Source organism: Gambusia affinis, linkage group LG19, assembly GCF_019740435.1.
Source record: "Gambusia affinis linkage group LG19, SWU_Gaff_1.0, whole genome shotgun sequence".
Lineage (NCBI taxonomy): Eukaryota > Metazoa > Chordata > Actinopteri > Cyprinodontiformes > Poeciliidae > Gambusia > Gambusia affinis.
This window is the reverse complement of record NC_057886.1, coordinates 16430165-16450685: the sequence shown is the minus strand read 5'-3', so window position 1 is coordinate 16450685 and position 20521 is coordinate 16430165. Positions and strand designations below refer to the sequence as shown.

General features: G+C 37.5%; 1 protein-coding gene and 1 non-coding gene across 3 annotated transcripts in view; both read left to right on the top strand.

The window, feature by feature from the left end:
- Positions 1-19093, top strand: part of gjc1 (gap junction protein gamma 1) — a 46584-nt gene extending 27491 nt beyond the window's left edge. The window contains exons 1-2 of one of the 2 annotated variants that reach the window (XM_044101324.1): positions 5800-6127; positions 15423-19093. In XM_044101324.1, the coding sequence (XP_043957259.1) occupies positions 15477-16934 (1458 nt within the window). In that variant the 5' untranslated portion in view covers positions 5800-6127; positions 15423-15476 and the 3' untranslated portion in view covers positions 16935-19093. Of the gene's footprint in view, positions 1-5799; positions 6128-15422 lie in introns of those variants that run through there. The other variant, XM_044101323.1, reaches the window with a different exon arrangement.
- trnam-cau lies at positions 10322-10396 on the top strand. Its single transcript has one exon. It is a non-coding gene; the product is annotated as a tRNA-Met (tRNA).
- Positions 19094-20521: the final 1428 nt, after the last annotated feature.

The following is a 20521-nucleotide window of genomic DNA, read 5'->3' as shown; positions in this document are numbered from 1 at the left end:
AAGTATCAGATTTGTAAACTGTGGTCAGAACAATCACATTAACCAGGCAGGTAAATTAGAAATTAGGTGGATGTAGTCACACGAGTGTTTGCTTTAATATTTGGGTCATTCTCACCAAATGAGCCCCTGTTAACGAAGCATGTGAGTTATTACTAACTAAATATTCAATTATTTCAAATTCAAAATTTATCCTCAGACAATTTACAGATTATTTGGATCACATACCATAAAAACATGCTACGTTTATCTAAAAATAGAAATAAAATAGACATTTGTTATGGCCTACAATCACAAAGGAAACTGCTGACTTAACAGTTGTCCAGCAAACAGTCATTAAGCGGCTCTGGAAAATTGAGTGAAAGGAAAAAGTATCGAAGATAAAAGCTGCCCAAACATCAGAAAAGAAAGAGAAAAAGATTGAGTTGTTGCTCAGTTTCTTACGGCCCTGTTTTCAGATGTAAATTTAATTTTTAAATCAAGGTTCCAGAGTTTGAAGAGAGAGTTTAGATGGTGAGAATCCAAGTTGCTAGAGGCGTAGAGTATAATTCCCAGACTCTGTGATGATTTGGGCAGCTGTGTCATCTGCTGCTAATGGTCCAGTGGGTTTTATTACGTCCAAAGTTATTGCCAGTGTATCAGTAATTCAATTCCGATGCTGATTTCATTCCTCAGAAGAACTTAACACATATCTACGCTGCCAAAAGTAGCAATATTTGCTTCAATATTTATGGTATTACTGTACTTAATGGGGCAGAAAACTGAAATGACCTGAACACCATAGAGAAACCGTGGAGTGTTGTATGGCTGGAAATGAGAGACAAACTAAATCCCGCTATTAAAGTAATCTGAGCTTCCCAAACAGCTCAACTCCTGCAATTTAATATAGTCACTCTAAATTCAATTGTCAGTTATATTCTAATTTATTCCAAATTATCGAGAGGCACCTGCGTGTGAAGTTCTGTATGAAACATTTTGCTGCTCATATTTACAGTGACAAACCTGTCAGAGGAGATAAGGTATTTCACCAATACATTCCTGATTAAATAATTTTGTTTTCAGTAAACCTTTCTTCTAATAAAAGCAAAATAAGAGCTGCAAAGTATGTAATGATGACTGGAAATGAAGATAAAATGGAAAAAATCTTAAAGGAACGTCCTCCATAGTTGTTATTCCATATTTTGCAGAGTGTCTACATTATTTTTCATCATGGCTAATATTTAAAGTTTCTATTTTTTATAAATCTAGAAATTTAGAGTCAATGAAGTCCTGGTACTTTAAAGAGAAACTGATGTTTTCAAAGACAGTCTGACTGTAAAACACTGGATGTTGATTTGGGATTAATTTGTTTATATGCAGAGTCTAATATTAGATTAACAATTGTTAGTTCCTTTTAGTCGCAGCTTCTTTAAAATGTATTTAAATTCAGGCTTCATGTGCTGACAAGCCCAAAACATCACACCATGATTTTCTTAAAAGATGCACTTTGTCCCATTAAATTAGGGCTCAGCTGTCTCAGGCTTAGCAGAAATCAATAGCCACTTGTCAGTCTAAAACTCTATATTGCAGCATTTTCTTTAATGGCCTGAGCAGAAACATTTTGGGGAAATAATACGAAGCTGACCAAATGTATCACTCCAGGCTCCTTTTAAGTGCTTTGATGTTTACATGGACAGTGCTCTGTGAAATTAACTGAATTAGTTTGATTTCCCAGGCAGCCTGTAAGGATTAGGAGAGTTTAGTGGCTGCAATCTTCTCAGTCCATCTATCTGCTGTCACTTATAGCTTACTGATAAATAGTAAACATTTTCTGAAGGATTACTGAAGGAGCTGAGGATTTAAAATGTAGGAACCCTGCTGCTTTCAGCAGCAAGCAGGAAAAACTGTGGCGCCTTTGCTTTGGGGTCATATAAATTGTATATTTAAAAACAGTGTCTCCGCAGTTTGCATTTATGTCATGTTTCTGTTAGCTTACAATTTATGCACAATTAGCTGAACAAAAAAGTTAACCACTAGTCTGTTTGTAAGCTATTTCAAGATAAGATTGTTTGTAAGATTATCTTGAAATTATTTTTTGAAGATATTGATGACATTGCATGTTGTTACCACTTTAATCTATGGTTGTCTTAACATACATTTAGTCTTCCACTAAGCAATAAATTAATTTATTCAAAATTAGCTTTTTGATTTTCATTATTTCTGTCAGTTCGGAGGCTTATTTTCTCTCTGAACGCTGGTATAACTACATAATTTGATATAATGTTATCCTCACATGTTATAATTTAGTTTCTATATATCCAGTAAATCTAAACTACCTACAAATTGAAGGAAAATCAGCTTTCAGGTGTGATGGCCCCACCAAACCACTAGGGGCAGCAGAGTTTCTCCATTTAATGTACGCTAAACGCACAGCAATGAAACAACTGGACATTACAGGGCTTCATGTTACCAAAGTCAAAATAGACAAAAAAAAAAAAAGCCATAACTTGTAATGAAAAAAAGGGAATAAAACCATTAAAAGTAGATTATAACCAGGATGTCAAAAGAAAAAACTCCACATGTAAGATTAAATCTGAAATTTGTGAAAGAACAATAAATGTGTTGAACCTAAAAGAAACAAAAAAACGTTCACAGACTATTTTTAAGCATGAACAGTGTGGAGCAATTGGAAAAAAATGGCATCAAACAAAATAATACCATTAAAATCACTGGTATTAATTATTGACATAATCAAGGCTGATTAACTAACCCTGCTATCAAATTGTACATTTAGAAAATATTGCATAATTTTGTTCTTTCAGTTGAGTATGGGTTCTTACTAAAGGGTTCCTATCAGTAAGTTTTGAGTCCTAAAGTTGATGCGTTGTACCAAAATAAACCAATGAATTACTTAGTCCAGGTTTTGATAAACTCATCAAAAAATGTCACACTTTGGAAAATACTTTTGTTTTTCTCTTAAGAAAAATAAAATAGGGGGTTGCTATGACAAAAAGGGATTAAAAAAATCTAAATAAATAATTAAAAAATATTTATATCTTTGCACTTTTATGAACACACTATTGTTGGTCTAAGTGGGGGAAAAATTCCTGCTAAATTTTTAAGATGCCTCAACCATTAAATGAACACATCTTATTTACAGCAATGAATGTTATCCTGAAGGTCATTATAAACAGCTCAGGACTCTGTTTTCAGCTCAGCCTGTAATATCTGGCTGCAGCTTAGGCGTTTCCATCCCATTGTGCAAAGGTTACTGCTCTCTTTCACCAAGCAAAACTACCACTTAATCCAACAAACCAGACCGAATAATTTATTTGGTTTTTCAGATTGTAACAAAAGATGTTTGGATGCCACGAAAACTAAAAGCACAGGACTCATAAGTTGTACTGCTACTACAGGTTCAAAGTGTTTCTTTCATGAATCAATAAAAGAAATTAGGTTTCTACTGCAAGGCTGGCTACCAAGTGCTGATGTTGTACAATCTTCTTTTAAATCGCTCGCTCAGATTTGAACCGAGACACTTTTGATCTGCTGCTAAGTGCGCCGCTGTAACCTACATGCATCTCAGTAAGACAGAGTGACCATAACAGGAGCTTCTCTCACATTAAGTCAGCAAACGATTCAAGAAATAAATCATCTCTCCCTCTTTGCTGACTGAGTCTGCAAAGACTTCCCCCACTATTGTGATTTACAGTTTACTACTTGCAAGTAAGTTTGAGTATTGGAAATACCATAAAGCGTGATGTCAGTCACATAAAGCAGAGTTTAGTCTTGCACAGCAATCACAAAGTTCACGAACTTATGATTTGGTTGCTAATTAATATCCTCGCTGCCAACATTAAGAGCAGATTTCATTAAAGAAAATTTCTTGAATGTCTGCGCATCAAATAAAATCTGAGCATTTCACTTTTCTTCACAGTGGAAAACACATTTCATCACTTTTCAGCTTCACCTTTATGTCAAAAGGTTTGATTGCTGCGTATTAAAGGATTCACTGATGAAAGAATCTGCGAACTTTGTGATATGCTGCGTATTTAAAAAGGGTTTAGATGACTTGTAGCATTCTCTCTGCCTAAAGAAGAAAGGTAAGAATGGAGGCTGAGATAAGGAGCTGAAAGATATCAGATAGACATGTTTTGTTGTTTGGGTGATTATGCATGTGCATGGATGTTGCTTTTGTTATAAACAAATTCTGCTAAATACGTCTGAAGTTTCTTGTACTTTTATATAAAATTCTTAACATTTTCTGGTAGTTATCAGCGCTTCATACGTCATTTTCTTTCCTTTTCATTTTAACTAAACATAGTAGTATTATAAGTAAGAAACAGCTCTGTTTTATTTTGAACATATAAATAAATCAAAATTAAGCAATTATTTAGAGATAATGCAGTGTAAAATAATTAGAACATTAGGAATTTGTTTTTATCCACTTTTGCAACCCATCATTTAACAAGATTTTTTTAGTTTTAATAATTTCAATTGAAATTAACTGAGTATGTATGTAAACCTTGGGAATTAATTGGATCATTTTTACTGCAGAATGAAAAATAAACCCCCCTCCAGTTAAAAGTGACTTTAAAATTATCCAAACAAAAATAAAACAATTCTGCAATGTTTTGGGTTTTTTCCCAGCACAGAAAGTGTAATTTCACCTCAGTACAAAATAAATTTTTAATATGATAAGTGAATAGAGAAGGAAAAATCTTTAACTGATTGAATATGTTGTAGCTTATAAAGATCTCCTTTAACGTTCTGACCTTCTATGGTCAGAAAAAACTAGTTTCTGGACACGTGTCAAAATGAGTCAGGTGGTCAGGGCGTCTCTTTGAAGGTTTTCCTGGTGCATCTTACATTGGAAAATTACCCATAACCCACTGGAGACCATTTGTGTCCCTTTCTGTCTGACTTTGGAGCCTCAGAATGAGCTGAGGAGTGATGTCTGAGTTTCTTCTGCAAAAATAACTCGATTAAGTTTAGATCAATCCATTAATAGAGTAAAATGTTTTTTTATTCTGCTTATCTGCAATGTTTGAATTTGGGGACTCTAGACTGCCTTTTACAAAACATTTTCTAACTCAAAGGTGTGACTGGGAAACTTAAATCATGACAGATTGAAAACTGTTGAGCAGCCAAATATATCAACAAGATTAGAAAATCTTTTGGTCTGGCTAGAAGAAAAGTTAGATACAACCGTCTTTATTGCCCAAGATCTATTTATTCCAAGATCTTTTGCAAGACATGTTCAGTTTTAAATAGTGTTTAAATTTGTATCAAATGATTTTCAAAGGGTTTGAATTATTATTTCTATGTTCACTTTGCACAAGGTCTAAAGCTGCATTCCCAAAATGCCTCCCAAAACTTCCAGTCTTCTTTCTATCCCCCTTTTCACTTACTAGGTTGCATAGCTGCAGCTCTCACTTTATGATGTTTTTTTTTGTTTTTTTTACCACAACTAAAAATCTTCTCAGAAACGTCCTTTCTTTAAAAACACACCAAAGGTCTTTTCTTTGAGTTTCTTTTAAGTCCAAAATATTCCTCGAGGCACGTTTCTTTTAAGTTGGCATCTATGATTTGCTCAAGTAGTGTTTTAAAAGTACAAACTTCTAATTACATCCTGACCCGTCCTGAAATCTTTGTCTCATGTTCGCCTCAGGTGGCCCGAGGTCTAAGTTTTGTTTACCTTCAAACAAAATGGATCCTTCCGCATCCCTTTACCCCTCCGAGGGGGTATTAAAACCTCCCACCACCTCCTCTTCATCACCATCACCACCCCCAACCATGACCCAGTTTGCAGGGGATGAGGGGTGTAAGTGTGGACCATTGTGAGTACCACAGGGAGAGAGGCAAGATGCTCTGCCTCCCTCTCTCCCTTTCGGAAGAAAAAAAAAAAAAGCGCTCACACTTGGATAAGCACACACTGAGGCTCTCCATAAGAGAATCACCGCTGAGCTTCTCTGCGTTTTGTTTCCAGTTTGTCTTTGTCGCCGAGATGCCGATGTTGGTTTTAGGTCAGAGCTAATAGATGTCAGCTGAGGCTACAAGTATGTAAAGAGGACCAGAGCTGAGGAGACAGAGATGGGGGGGTCTCACATTCAGGAAGGACAGCGGATCTGGCACCTGGGAGAGGAGAGGAGTGAGTACGCTGCTTTGTCACTTCTTCTTCTTCATCATCTAACTGCAGCTTTTGGATATAAACATTGTGAATTTGTGATCTTTAGGGTACCTTGCACTGATTCCTACCAAGAATATTCTGAGGAACTTTTTTTTAAACAAAAAAAGGCACAGATGTGCACAGAGAGAGTCCTGCCTCAGACTCTTCCTCTGACATATGGAACCCGTTTGCAGTTGTAGTTCTCCCCTTCGGTCACCATTAATGAGGAATTTTCTTTCTATTTCCTCATGCATAGAGAGAAAAAGACATGATCACCAAGAGCAAAACTTCCGTTCTTACTTAGGATTTGCGCTCCATTACTCTTTAAATGTTTTGTGTTGCTTCCTTTTTGATTTCTGCAGCATGTTCCAAGAGTTAGAGGCCCAACTCAGGGTGCACAGTCCGCTCAGCTCTTTGGAATTTATTTACATTTTGCATGTACAAATCTAGCTATACATGTTGTTGCGTGCACCACGCTTTGTTATGCTTTGATAACCTTTTGAGGTGCAGAGCTCCTCTTGGCGTGCACGGCTTTAATCACTTCAAGAACTCTCCTGAACAAAGTTGCTCCTCATAAAGAAAAGAGACAACCAGAAAAAGCTGATATTTTTAGATGGGCTGCGTATTTTTTTTCTCTTCATCTGCATGTCTAAAGAAAGAGCTTTTTATACCAGCTATATCTGCTCACATCCGTTTCTTACCACCAAAACCATTTTTACCCACTAATGACGATCCAGAGGCTTATAATGGACAGATGTTTGGCCAGCTCCTGTGTGAGCAGATTAGTTTGGTGTGTGCTGTCTGCAGAGGACAAGGTGGGAGCGCAGAGAGGCATCAGTGAAGCCGGCGGCAGAACAGAACAGACCCTCAAACAGCCCCAGTTCTCACTTCTTCAACTTCTATATTTTATTTAAATCAGTGAAGGGAAAGCATGAGGTTATAGTTTCTTGTAAATGTTGAAAGTGAAATGTTTTTGAAATGTTTTGGAATGTAAGCTTATAAAGTATTCCCCACACTTAGCCTCAAAATGTTATTTTACACCGTCAGAGCAATTGATTCATTGTTTTTCTTTATATCTACAGTATGAGCTTGACTTTTCTCTATTTCTGTTGAGCATTATTGTTTTAATGAAGCCTTTCCTTTTTCTTACGAAGGAACTTTGTTCACCGACAGGAGAAAAACAACCGATTCTGCCTCTTACTTTAAAGTGCAGAGTTACGTTTTTCCTTTTGAATGAAATTTGCTCATTTCAAACAAACAAATAAAAAAATAAGTAAGGTTTTCTGTCTTTATGGGTCCGGTAATATAAACCACCACAACTGGAGCTTTCTAATCTGGCTTTTTTGCTCACAGAACCACAATTTGTACCAGTTTTAAAGCAGAATAAAGTTTCTACACGTCAGTTCTTAGTAATGATTCAAAGAGAAATTTCTATGACTGTTTGTTATTTAATGCATAGTTAAAAGTTTTGATTAGATAAAGAAAATTTTCAATTAAACTGCAAAGGACAACTTTTGTAGGATCTTCTTTCATAGATTTATTTGTCTTCCCGATGAGTCTTTAATGGCTAAATTTAAAGCTATTTTATTAAGTGGATGTGTCCAGAAATGTTATTAATTGATAAAAACAAAAAAAGTCCATGACATTTTAACAAATTTCAATCGTCTTTCTTCTTCTAGATGTCGATAAAGGCTATTCGGCAAAAGACGTCAGTCAAATAAAATTGAACGATAAAATGAGAAGAAGTGTTTTAAAAGGCAAGTTGGTTGAAGAAGCTGAATCAATATTGGCTGAAGACGAAACTGATCAGATCCATTTTATGATCTTGTGATTATAACTGCCACAAATAAATCCAACTGATCGTTATCCTGATGATGAAGCAGATTAAAGAGTCGTTCACGCAAATAGTTTCCAACTTTATCTGAGAAAAAGAACAACGTGAGAAAACAAAAAGACAAATATATGTAATTACTTTTAATCATAGGAAATAATCAGGATTTCAAAAACACTAAAAATAATCCCTGGAGTTGCATACAATAACAGTGTTGAGGGGTACTTAATTTTGATTAATAAAGCTCTGAATATACACATTAGTATGGTTGGCTAGATTACAGCCAAAGCAGCGGCTAATAAACCCATTAGCCATATCTGCTGTCATTAGAGCCAATTTCTTTGCATTCCTTGCATTTAGTTTTCAAATTGCCCTTGGCCTCCACTTTGTATTATTATGAATAAGGCCGTAATTACATTTTGTGCATGTGCTACACAGAAATATATCAAAGGAAAGTAGGTTTGTGTTTATATGAACTATAATGAGTTGCAGTTTGGCTAATAAGCACCTTTTATCTGGGATTTATTTAAAGATCTAAAGATTAACACATTATTCCATTTCACCCCAAAATCAGTGTTTCATGAACTTCTACATTATCTTTTAAAAGTACTTCAGAACTTTATACTTTATATATTTAAATCATAATGTTAAATTTTCCTTTACTTATCTGTCTTGCTCTCTGATATGACCTTTATTTTTAATCTTTAGGCACTTTTTGTATAGTTATGACATAAAAAACAATTAATAAGTATAAATATTTATAATGTAGAAAATATTTTGATATTCCAGACTAAATTCATAATGGATACACAGTAGAGGTTTAATGAGGTTACAACTTAAATATAGACATAGGCCTGAATTAGATTCAGGATTACATTTTTTGACAAGGTGCCTTCTATTAACTTTGCTCCAAAAGATATTAGATATTATATTAAAAAACTATATAGGCACCCTTCTGTCAAAATTTAATCGGGGGATGATTGACGAGTGATTAATGACACTAATTAATTGCTTTTAATTTCCAATCACATGATGCCCCCGACCCCCAGGATGTCTCATGACCTCAGCATGCTTACATGGATTTAAGAAAACTCACATGATCTTACCACAATGAAGATTTGAGTAAAGAGCTCATATTCTACTGTTTTCCAAAATCAATGTGCATAATGGTTTAATACACAGCCTTCTGCTATTTTGAAGAATTAATTTTATTAAGACTTTATATTTCAGTTGACCGGTGTGGGGATTGAATCCATGACCATGGCTTTATAAGTACCCTACTCTGACCAGCTGAGCTAACCAGCCACACATAATGGTGAGTTTTTATCAATGTCAGAAAAACTTACATGATCTTGAAATTCTTAGGTTTTTCTGACATTGCTGAAAACTCAACATTCTGTGTGGATGGGTAGCTCAGCTGGTCAGCGTGTGTTGCTTATAATGCCAAGGTCATGGGTTCAATCCCCCCACTGGCCAACTAAAATTTAAAATAACAGCATTTCTTGAAATCGTCATTGTAGTCAGATCATGTATGTTTTTCTTATATTGACGAAGACGCATGTTTATGTGTGGCTGGATAGCACAGTTGGTTGGAGCATGGTACTCATAATGCCAAGGTCATGGATTCAATCCCCCCTTTGGCCAACTGAAATATAAATTTTTTAGGAAAACAATTCTTCATTATAGCAGGAGGCTGTATATTAAACCATTATGCACATTGATTTTTGAAAAACATTAGAATATAAGCTCTTTACTCAAATCTTCATTGTGGTAAGATCATGTAAGTTTTCTTAAATCCATGGAAACTCAACATTATGAGTTACCATGTATTTAGGAAATCTCTGTCCAGCTGGGGTTAGCTCAGCTGGACAAGGTGTGGTGCTAATAACTCTAAGGTAAGTGGTTCAATCCCCATACTGGTCAATGGAAATCTAAAGTCTTTCAGACAAACAATACTTCAAAATACAAAAGGTTGGAAAACAAAATCAATACTTCAAAATAAAAAGGGGTGGAAAATAAAATCAACACTTCAAAATAAAAAAGGTTGGAAAATAAAATCAACACTTCAAAAATAAAAAAAGGTTGGAAAATAAAATCAATACTTCAAAATAAAAAAGGTTGAAAATAAAATCAATACTTGAAAATAAAACAGGGTGAAAAATAAAATAAAAACTTCAAAATAAAAAAGGGTGGAAATTAAAATCAACACTTCAAAATAAAATATTGCTGGAAAATACACCTTTAGGCATGTTGATTTTGAAAAACATAACAGCATTTCTTGAAATCGTCAATGTAGTAAGATCATGTATGTTTTTCTTATATTGACAAAGACTCAAGTTTATGTGTGGCTGGTTAGCTCAGTTGGTCAGAGCGTGGTACTCATAATGCCAAGGTCATGGGTTCAATCCCCCTTTGGCCAACTGAAATATAAAATCAACTCTTCAAAATAGCAGGAGGCTGTATATTTAACCATTATGTACATTGATTTTGAAAAACATTAGAATATAAGCTCTTTACTCAAATCTTCATTGTGGTAAGATCATGTAAGTGTTTCTTATATCGATGAAAACTCAACATTATCTATGGCTGGTTAGCTCAACTGGTCAGAGCCTTGTGCTAAGAATGCCAAGGTCAGGGGTTCAATCCCCACATTGACCAATGGAAACATAAAGTGTTTCATAAGGTGAACTCTTCAAAATAGCTGGAGACTTTAAAATAAACTGTGAACCATGTTGATTTTGAAAAACTTTAGAATTTCACTGCTTTTGTCAAGATCATGTAAGTTTTTCTTACACTGATGAAAACTCACCATTATGTGTGGATGGTTAGCACAGCTGGTCAGAGTAGGGTACTTATAATGCCATGGTCATGGGTTCAATCACCCACTCGTCAACTGAAATATAAAGTCTTCAGCAAATCAATTCTTCAAAATAGCAGAAGGCTGTGTATTAAACCATTATGCACATTGATTTTGGAAAACAGCAGAATATGAACTCTTTACTTAAATCTTCATTGTGGTAAGATCATGTAAGTTTTCTTAAATCCATGTAAGCATGCTGAGGTCATGAGACATCCTGGGGGGTAGGGAGCATCATGTGATTGGAAATTAAAAGCAATTAATTAGTGTCATTAATCACTCATCAATCATCCCCCGATTAAATTTTGAGAGAAGGTGTATATAGCTTTTTCATATTTAAAAAGAATAAATTTATTAGAAATTTAAAGTCTAAATTTAAAGTAAAGAACATTAAGCAAATGGCTGTACAATGGCTGTTGGAAAAGATTAGTATCTTGTAATTAACTTACCGTTCAAAAACCACTTGCTGCATTCTTGTTTGTTGTGCAGGAAGCTCTGCTTTTCAAAGATGAAGAGTTGTATAATTGTGCCTCTGTTTGCAGTCATTTCTATGTGTGAGAGTAATCGTTAAGTTGGGGGACGTGGTCAGCAACAACTCATTTTGAAAGGAGAACCAAACCGTCATAACTGACCAGACTAAAATCTCATTTTTTTAAGAATAATTTTGCACATTATCCATGTCATGAACACGTTTTGTATAGCCCCATAGATGAATCCTAGCCTGTTCAAGGAAGCATTATAGGTAACCTTTAAAGCATGTCAAAATGTAATAGCTTGAATCGCTCATTCACTCAACTTTAATACCCTGAGATAAACTTCTGTGCAATAAATTATCTTCAGATGGCATTTACTTTGTAAATTGAGTTGACATGTTTGTCATTTAATCTCTGTTTGAATTCAACTGTTCTGACAACAACTGAAAAGGTTTGTTAGAGTATGCTGGAGAACAAACAGCATTAAGAAGACCAGGGAACACAGCAGAATACTCAGTTATTCTGTGAAAATTGGTCTTAGAAATCACACTGCTTTTGGTGTGTTTTTAAAGACCAATATTTGTGTTTTTGGGGCTGTGTCATGTGGTCACTACCATACAGTTGCTCAAAAGAGAAGCAATAAACAGCTCTTACTGTCACTTTTTATTGTTATCACAATATCACTGCAAAATAAAGCTAAATTCATAATTGTATAAGTACAAATGTGAATATTTTCTTCATTGGAAGGCAGAGTAATAAAAAGTAATGCCTCAAGTCTTCATCTCTAAGACTTTTCCCAAAGGACCTCCTGCTACAATGTAATGCTTTATAATTTAAACACACCACCTAGATTTTATTAACCCACACTGAGGAAACTGATAGTGCTTTTGAACTTTAACAGAACAAATTTACCACCAGACACATTGTATGTTACAGCACAGCACCACCACGATGATGCATGCACTAACAACAAAAGTCCAGGTTAACCTCTTACACCCTAAGCGAGCCGAGGTCACATGGCAGCTGGACCCACCGGTGGGTCCGTCGGGTTCTAGAGGTTAATCTTCACAAACTTTCCCGCCAGCCATCTTTGCTTGCCTTTGGCTGAGTTTTGGTGTTCCTCGGTTCGCCCGTGGCCCTGCGTCTGCAGCCTCATGTCTTCATCTTGAGTCACGACAGTGAAGAAGGAATACCTCGACTAACCTCAGAGCGGCTCTCTGTGTAGTCATTCAGCTCATACATGCAGAGACCCTGTGACTTTACTCCTCATGCTTTCGGAGGCTCCTGCACGTGCGAGTGTGAGTGTGTAAATGTGTCGGCCCATCTGGGAGTCTGTCTGTAAACTACATCTGGCAGAAAATCTCCGTAGGTCCTGAGGGATGGGAGCCAGGAACTGAGGGGATTCCCGAAGTGTTGCCGACTGTAACTGGAGTGTTGTCTGCTTAAATTAATGCGTGAGATGTTGATGTGTAGATTTCATCCCTTGGCTTCACCTTATGCAGTTCCAGTAGGGCAATAAGCCTTGAGAACTTAGAAAAATCGCCTGTAACATTGAATGTGACTCTCTTTCAAAGATAATTAGCAAAGACAAAAACCTGAAGGAGTTTTTAAAGGTTTGTTTTTTAATGTTTTTTTCTGTGGCAACCACACTGCCACTTCGAAGATCGTTTCTTAAAGCAAAGTAAAAAATAAAACGTCTGCCTCTTGTGTCTGTGTGGGGCTCTTCAGGAGGCTGACTCACCCTGGTAACTTAATGCGCAGAGTCAGCTTCTTGCCCCCTACTGCTCCACTAGGTTCTGCAGACATAAATTGGATGAGAAGGCAAAAGGCTTGGCCAAATGTGGTTGAAATATTAGGTGTAATAAATGCAGGACAGATGTGAGACAGGGGGTGATCATTTCTCATGGTAAAAGTGAACCTGGACCATTTCTTGCACACATCAAAACTGAACAAGAAAGGATTTTTTTATGACTTTTGCAAAGGTTTTCAGAAAAAACAGAAAGATCATAGATGAAGACTGCATAGCCTAACAAGGTATTATTCTCAATGCGAATGGATTTCCCTAAACTGGGCATTTTCCAAACATTTGAGAAGAGGGGAGCACCTACTTTTGTAAATGAGCAAACATTTGAATCAAAGTTCTACAGCTGCAGGTTATCTAACAGGATATTGTTCGCTTTTGCTTTTTTACTAGTGACTTTTCACTGCACAACAAAAAAAGTGTGGCAAAGATCTTTTTTGTTGTCAATGTCACAAACATATAACATAAGCATATGGCTTAAACCAGATAGACATTTTATCATGACTTAAAGTAATCTTATAATGCGTGCATCCATGCTGTTCAAAGTTTTTATGTAAAGGAAATTTTCTTAAATATTAAAACTTTCTTCAACGTTTACTCAAAATTAAAAGGAAATGTGAATAAATTACATGGTTAGCAGTCATATTACTTATCAAGAAATAGCTGAACCTCCGATATATATACATTTGTATATTAAAGGTTGAGATTTGAAAAATTCATCCCTGCTTAGTAAATCACAAGAGAAACATATATGAACAATCCTTATTAGGACATGGTGTTTTGTCATTGTCAAAAGACCACATTATGAGTAAAACAAAAAAGCTATTACATCCCGGATATTGAATTTTATACCCGAAAAAGAATATAAAATACAAAACCGAGACAATGGTGAATCAGTTTAACCTTTGCAGCTGCCTGCGAGTTTCTGTGAGTAAGTCTGGATTTATGACCTACTGCAGAGTCAGAAAGTGTAGAAATACAGTGATGTAATGCAGGAAAGTCAAACGGACTGAGCTCAGAAATGGAAGGACTCCGGGTGGGGGACATCTCATTCTGCTTTGGTCTTTTCACTGTTTACTGGATCACAGATGCTCAGAGTTTACACTGTGATGGAAAAACAGTCGTTGTTTTTGTCTATTTTGAACTCACATTTCCAGTGAGCATACCTAAAAAGATTCCTGACATCTGTCTCCCGCGTCTCAGGCATGTCCGTATATGGTCACAGTGATCATTACTCGATTCATGTTTTATCGTAGGCCCCCTTTAAAACATTCCCACCCTCTCAGCCCTGGAGACACAAAACAGAGGACTGGAAGCTGTGTCTTCTCTGCTTCAGTGAGGTTTCACAGTTTTCCTGCAGCTCAAAGCTCAAAATCAGCCCCAGAAGGCCTTTAAACCCTGACCTAAGCTAGTATTCATGGCTGGATTTTCTTTTCAGTCAAACTGACAATAAGTCGTGTATTATTGCGCCTTCAGGAGGAGGAAAGTTCTCTAGAGGTGTCATTTTCATCCCAAAAGCTGCCCTGAGGGACAGCCGCGTTTGGGTTCAGCTCCACTGCCTGAGCTAATGTGGGTCTGCTGTTTGAAATCCCGCTCCAATGGTTTGTGGCGTACCACCTGCTGATTCTGCTGGTGTGCATGGACAGCCTGGAGCCCTGAACTAACCTAGATAGACAACATGTCCCATCCCCTACTCAGAAACTACAAATAGACACTGTAAGAACAATGCAAGTTATGTCTCAACCAGAACAAGCCAGTCAAGTCAACTCAGAGAAGTTAGTGCAATCCTAAAAACTCCACCTCATACAGAAGACAGCTGCACTAAGAGGATTTATTTCTTCTGAAAGAGATAGCCTGTGAAATAAAATGAAGCCTATGGGCGTGCACATATATGCGCATGCACTTGATGATAGCAAATTCCCTATTTGGATTATTTTTCCGCCTTCTCAGTACTGCTTGATGGTATTTTTTAATACCGATATCCTCTTTTCAGTCTGTTTGGGCTTCTAATTCCCTAAAAAGTCCCAACTTGACAGCTACCTCTTTGTGACAGAGAGGTCTGTGTATCTGAGTTGCAAGGAGCAATAGAGACAATTAAGGATGCATTGATTTTCTGAGCTCAAAGAGAAACGTTAATTTTAATTAATGTAATTATTGTGTCACTCCCTTTCACATCTTCCCGCTGAACTTGCAAAACTAATACGGTTTCCACTAGGATTAAAGTCTTACTGGAGATACTTCTCTAAATCTTTGCTTTTACTTTGAACTCACCCTGTATAACCTTGTTTCTCTCTCCCTGTCCCCTCATTTTGCAGAGTCTGTGAGCAAGTGAGAGAGGGACACTGTCTGCCCCACTGTCCAGTGACACCATGAGCTGGAGCTTCCTCACACGGCTGCTGGAGGAGATCCACAACCACTCCACCTTCGTGGGGAAGCTGTGGCTCACCGTGCTCATCGTCTTCCGCATTGTTCTCACTGCCGTTGGGGGAGAGTCCATCTACTACGACGAGCAGAGCAAGTTTGTGTGCAACTCGGGCCAGCCAGGCTGCGAGAATGTGTGCTATGACGCCTTTGCCCCATTATCTCATGTCCGTTTCTGGGTGTTCCAGATCATTTTGGTGGCAATGCCTTCTCTTATGTACATGGGGTATGCTGTCAATAAGATTGCACGATTGGATGAAGCAAAAGGAACCATTGGATCTGCAGGCATCAGAGCAGCAGGAGGGGGCTATACCCACAGAAAACCTAGGAAAATTTGCTTTGGAGCCCGCCAGCACAGAGGCATTGAGGAGACTGAGGAAGATCAAGAGGATGATCCTATGATCTATGAGGTGCCAGAGATTGAACCACCGAAAAGGCCTCGAGATCCACTGCAGCCAACACCCAGACCTAAAATCCGCCATGATGGGCGTAAGCGCATCCGAGATGAGGGCCTGATGCGGGTCTATGTTTTGCAGCTGGTGACTCGAACAGTCCTGGAGGCAAGCTTCCTTGCAGGCCAGTATTTGCTGTACGGTTTCCGTGTGAAACCGATTTTTGTATGCTCGGGAAAACCTTGCCCCCACAGTGTCGACTGCTTTGTGTCGCGTCCTACGGAGAAAACCATTTTCCTCCGTATCATGTATGGTGTCACTGTCCTCTGCCTCTCTCTCAATGTCTGGGAAATGCTCCATTTGGGCATCGGTTCTATCTGCGACATTCTGCGGCGCCGGCGAAGCCCACCTCAGGACGATGAGTATCAACTGGGCTTGCTGGGCACTAATGGCGGTGGCGAGGGCTCTGTTGGAGGAACAGCTCCCGAGGCCGGTTCTGAGGGTGGGGTAGGTGGAGATGGTGCTGCAGATTATGTTGGGTATCCATTCTCATGGAACACCCCATCAGCTCCACCGGGGTACAACATTGTTGTAAAGCCAGAACAGATGCCGTACACGGACCTTAGCAATGCTAAGATGGCATGCAAGCAGAACAGGGCAAACATTGCCCAGGAGGAACAGCAGCAGTTTGGCAGCAATGAGGACAATTTCCCCACTGGAGGAGAAGCCCGTGTGGCTCTCAACAAAGACATGATCCAGCAGGCTCACGAGCAACTGGAAGCAGCCATCCAAGCCTACAGTCAGCAGCACCAGGCGGAGGAACATCTAGGAGACAACCAGGATGACAAGCCACAGAGCAACATCATCCAAGCCCAACCGCAGCCCCAGCTTCAACCTCAGAAAGAGCGCAAACACAGAGTGAAGCATGGCAAGGGGGGCAGCAGTGGAGGAGGTAGCAGCAGCAACAGCAGCAGCAGCAAATCAGGAGAGGGCAAGCCCTCAGTATGGATTTAAGCCCACCCACAGTGGCATTTTTGTTAGCATGTATATAATATTGAATGAGTGGGGAGCTGTTGCAACCTGTGTTGGATATTAGACCACATATGCCTTATTGAATCCTGCAAGCTGGAGGCTAATGTTTTTCTATAGATCTGGGTAAAAAAGTGTAATGTTGCAGCTGACAATTTGTTTAGTAAAACTCAAGGCCAAATCCAGTCTACCATAGCTTTTTAGGTGGATTTCTTGACTCCAAATTACATAAATCAGTCCAGTTTTTCACAAAAATGTATCCAAAATCAGAAGATCCCCTCATTTGTTTGTGCTAATGGATAACTCTGAGTTTATTGCAAATTTTACACAAAAATGTTCAAAAACATTGGGTTCAAGTGATACTAACTCCCACCTGCAGGTGGCAGTATTTCTTACTTTTGAGATTGCTGCCTCAGCTTTACTAGATATCAAGTTATAGTCCAAAATTGACATGGCAAATAAGAAAAAGTCACATTTGACATCATATGGTGCAAAATTCCTTCCAGATATTTTTAAATTAGCATCACAAAACCTGTAATTTTGATTGCAAAAGAAAAAAAAATCAAACAATTGTTAAATAATAGAAGAGCTGTTCAATGTGAAAAGACATAAAATATTATTTAAGTTTAAAAAGTACTTATGGAATGCAGAGACATATTTATTAATATTTGAACCGTTTTTTTTTGTTTTTTTTATCTAACCGTTCTGGCACAATATGCCTCTTGAGGACATTCATGATCTTGATATGGCCCAAAATGAAAATAAATTTGACGCCCCTGAGCTTGAAGAATCACATCAACTATATCGTGTTCCAGTCAGTTCTGAAAAAAGTCCCTGCCCTTTTTGTAGGAAATCAAGCTTCATATAATCTTTGATCCTGAAAGGTTGAAATGAGATTGATCCTGGATTTTGGCTCCTCCTGACAAAAAAATTATGCACCATCACTATGTCTTGTTATGTACAATGTCTAGCAAACCAAAGCTTTGACTTAAGGTTATGATAATTAAGATAAATTATAAAAGTGTACATAAATATGACATCACCTGAAGCAGTGACCGTTTACTACAATGAGAACATGACCTACCTAACGGCTGTGTCCTGTCACTTGACTTCTTTTCCTCCATCCTCTGTAGTATCTTCTCATAGTGTTTTTTGCTCTACACTTTAATCCAACTGTGTTTGTTTCATGTGAAATTTTAATCAAAGTGCTAAACCAGCTGCTCCTCAGGTGCCACTGAGTACAGCTGGTGGATCTTACATCTCCTTAGAGTTGTTTTTATTTTTTACAAGATGCAGAAGCAATTCAGCTTTTATACCTTAAATCTTCAAGTTCCTAGTTGTATTCTTGGCTGTTTTTGGAGGAGACAGTGCTTCTCTGCTGATCCATTTGCCTTGTGGCTGACTGCCCCCTGGTGGTGATTTTGTACTGGGCATTTACTCTCATTTCACTTACTATGAAGTAGATGCAAATACTACCTATATCCAGCAACACCTTAACCAGCTGTAGTGGTCCTTTTCTATTGACAAGACTTGTGTCACTTATGTCTTCCCAGTGCTTCATGTTCAGTGTTGGACGCACAAGTCTTCACGTCGTAATGGAAAGAGTTCAAAGCCATTACTTTAATATAGTGAGACCAAACACTGTCTCTGTGATGCAAGTGTCAGTGCCAAGATTTTACACTGGGCTGCTATGAAGCTTGGTTGTTTGTAGCTTTGGAATACTTTGGCCATGCTACTCCAGCCGTGGAACTACTTCTGTGTCAGACCAACCCTTTTTGTAAAGCTCCTTTTTTTAAAACTACAATATGTGTATTGCTCTTTTGAACTGGGACTTGAAATGAAAAACTCCAAAATGGAGTCAATTTTAATGTTACAGCCAGTGTTTTGTATGAAAACATTTTGCTTTTGGAATGAAGCTCTTTTTTTGTATGATAAAAGAAAAAAAAAGATCAATGATTACCTTTGTGGATATTTATGGATATTGTGATTTAATTGCCTTCCAACTGTAAAAATGTGAAATATGACATAGTATATTTTTATAATATGTCAGCTACAATGGCTGAAGGGGAAAAAAAGTTCTTTGTTTTCTTGTGTGGTGCAGTATCAGTATTTCATGTATTTAGCAACCCTCTGGACTGACTTTTAATAAACAGTGTTACTCCTTTTTCAACATTGTCCTGAAATCTGTTGAGCCTTTATTTTTGGTTCAGGGAGAACCCACACGTGCATAAGCAGAGAAGCTGGTCAAAGTTCTGAGGTGCGATTTTGTACCAACAGTGTAAAACACCAGAACTACATAACATTACCTTGGTGTGATGTGAATTTTATTTTTCGTTTGTATTTAAAAAAAAATAAAGTTCATAATCTCAGTCTATCATTATGTGTGGGCCAGGAACATTTTTTAAGGCAAAATAAAATATCTGGGTTAATTTATTCCATTACAACCAGAATCTCTGCCGTCTTTAGCTTTAGAGAAAGAAAATAAAATTGTGAAAATGGCTGTATTTGACTTGTACGCTGTAAAAAGTCTTTGTAAAAAAACTGAAGGTTAGAGTTCACAGAAAGAAGTGAATAAGTGGTCCAAATTCCCAAATGAGCATGAAACCAGTTTCTCCATACAGAAGACATGATGAAGTTATCAATACTAAGAAAACATGTAAAAAAAAATTCTGTAATTGTGCTCAATTCTTATCCAATTCATCATTCCGATTTGTCCACCCATGTGGACCAATTTCCTTTGATTCCTGGATTACTTTGGTTGTCATTTTGTGGTCTTAATTTTTGGCCCATGGTCCATTAGAAATATTAAAACTGATAAAAACATTGACCTGTTCAATAGATACTTATCTTCATTGAAAAATCAAAAATCCAAACTTTAATTTCACTAAACTTATTCAAAGGAGAAAACAGTTCTATTTTTAATATTATCATTGTTAATCAGCAAACTTTTTTTAATAGAACTTGTTTTTGAATTACTTTTTCAAAAGGTTGGAGCATATATAGAGCGGTTCTTTGACTCTCCCTGTCCTGGGTTTTGATGCTCTCTTGAGCTTGAATTACAGGAAAAGGTTGATTCTGAGCAGGAGTGATGAATTATTGCCCTTAAAGGCAACTATTGGGTGCCCTAGCTTTATGCCTGTTGATGAAAAATTTGCAGACACAGGCCCAATGTTAAAAGGTCACAATCTTTTTCCTGTAAGGTACATGCACCCTCATTAAAGTTTTCAGCCAAAGTATTTGCTGCAGTTTGAAGAAGGATACATTGGTTACATTGACTGAAGGCAGCTGTTGACTCTTGGCTGTTTGATCCAGCTGCTCCCTGAAAAAGATAACTTCCTGTCAATGGAGAGGACTCTTTACAAAGTGAAGAACGGGCAAACTGGAGGGATGCCATGAGGGCATTCAAGGACTCCATCTGCTCAGTCCTGCATGGCTGGCAGCTCAGCCCCACATCTACAAAACTATTCTAGGTTTTTTAGCCTAGACTCTGTTTGCATGAAGAAGTAGAGAAATCCTCACAGAGGATAAATCCCACAGCACATTTATGTTCATATCTGGCTTAGCCTGTTTTT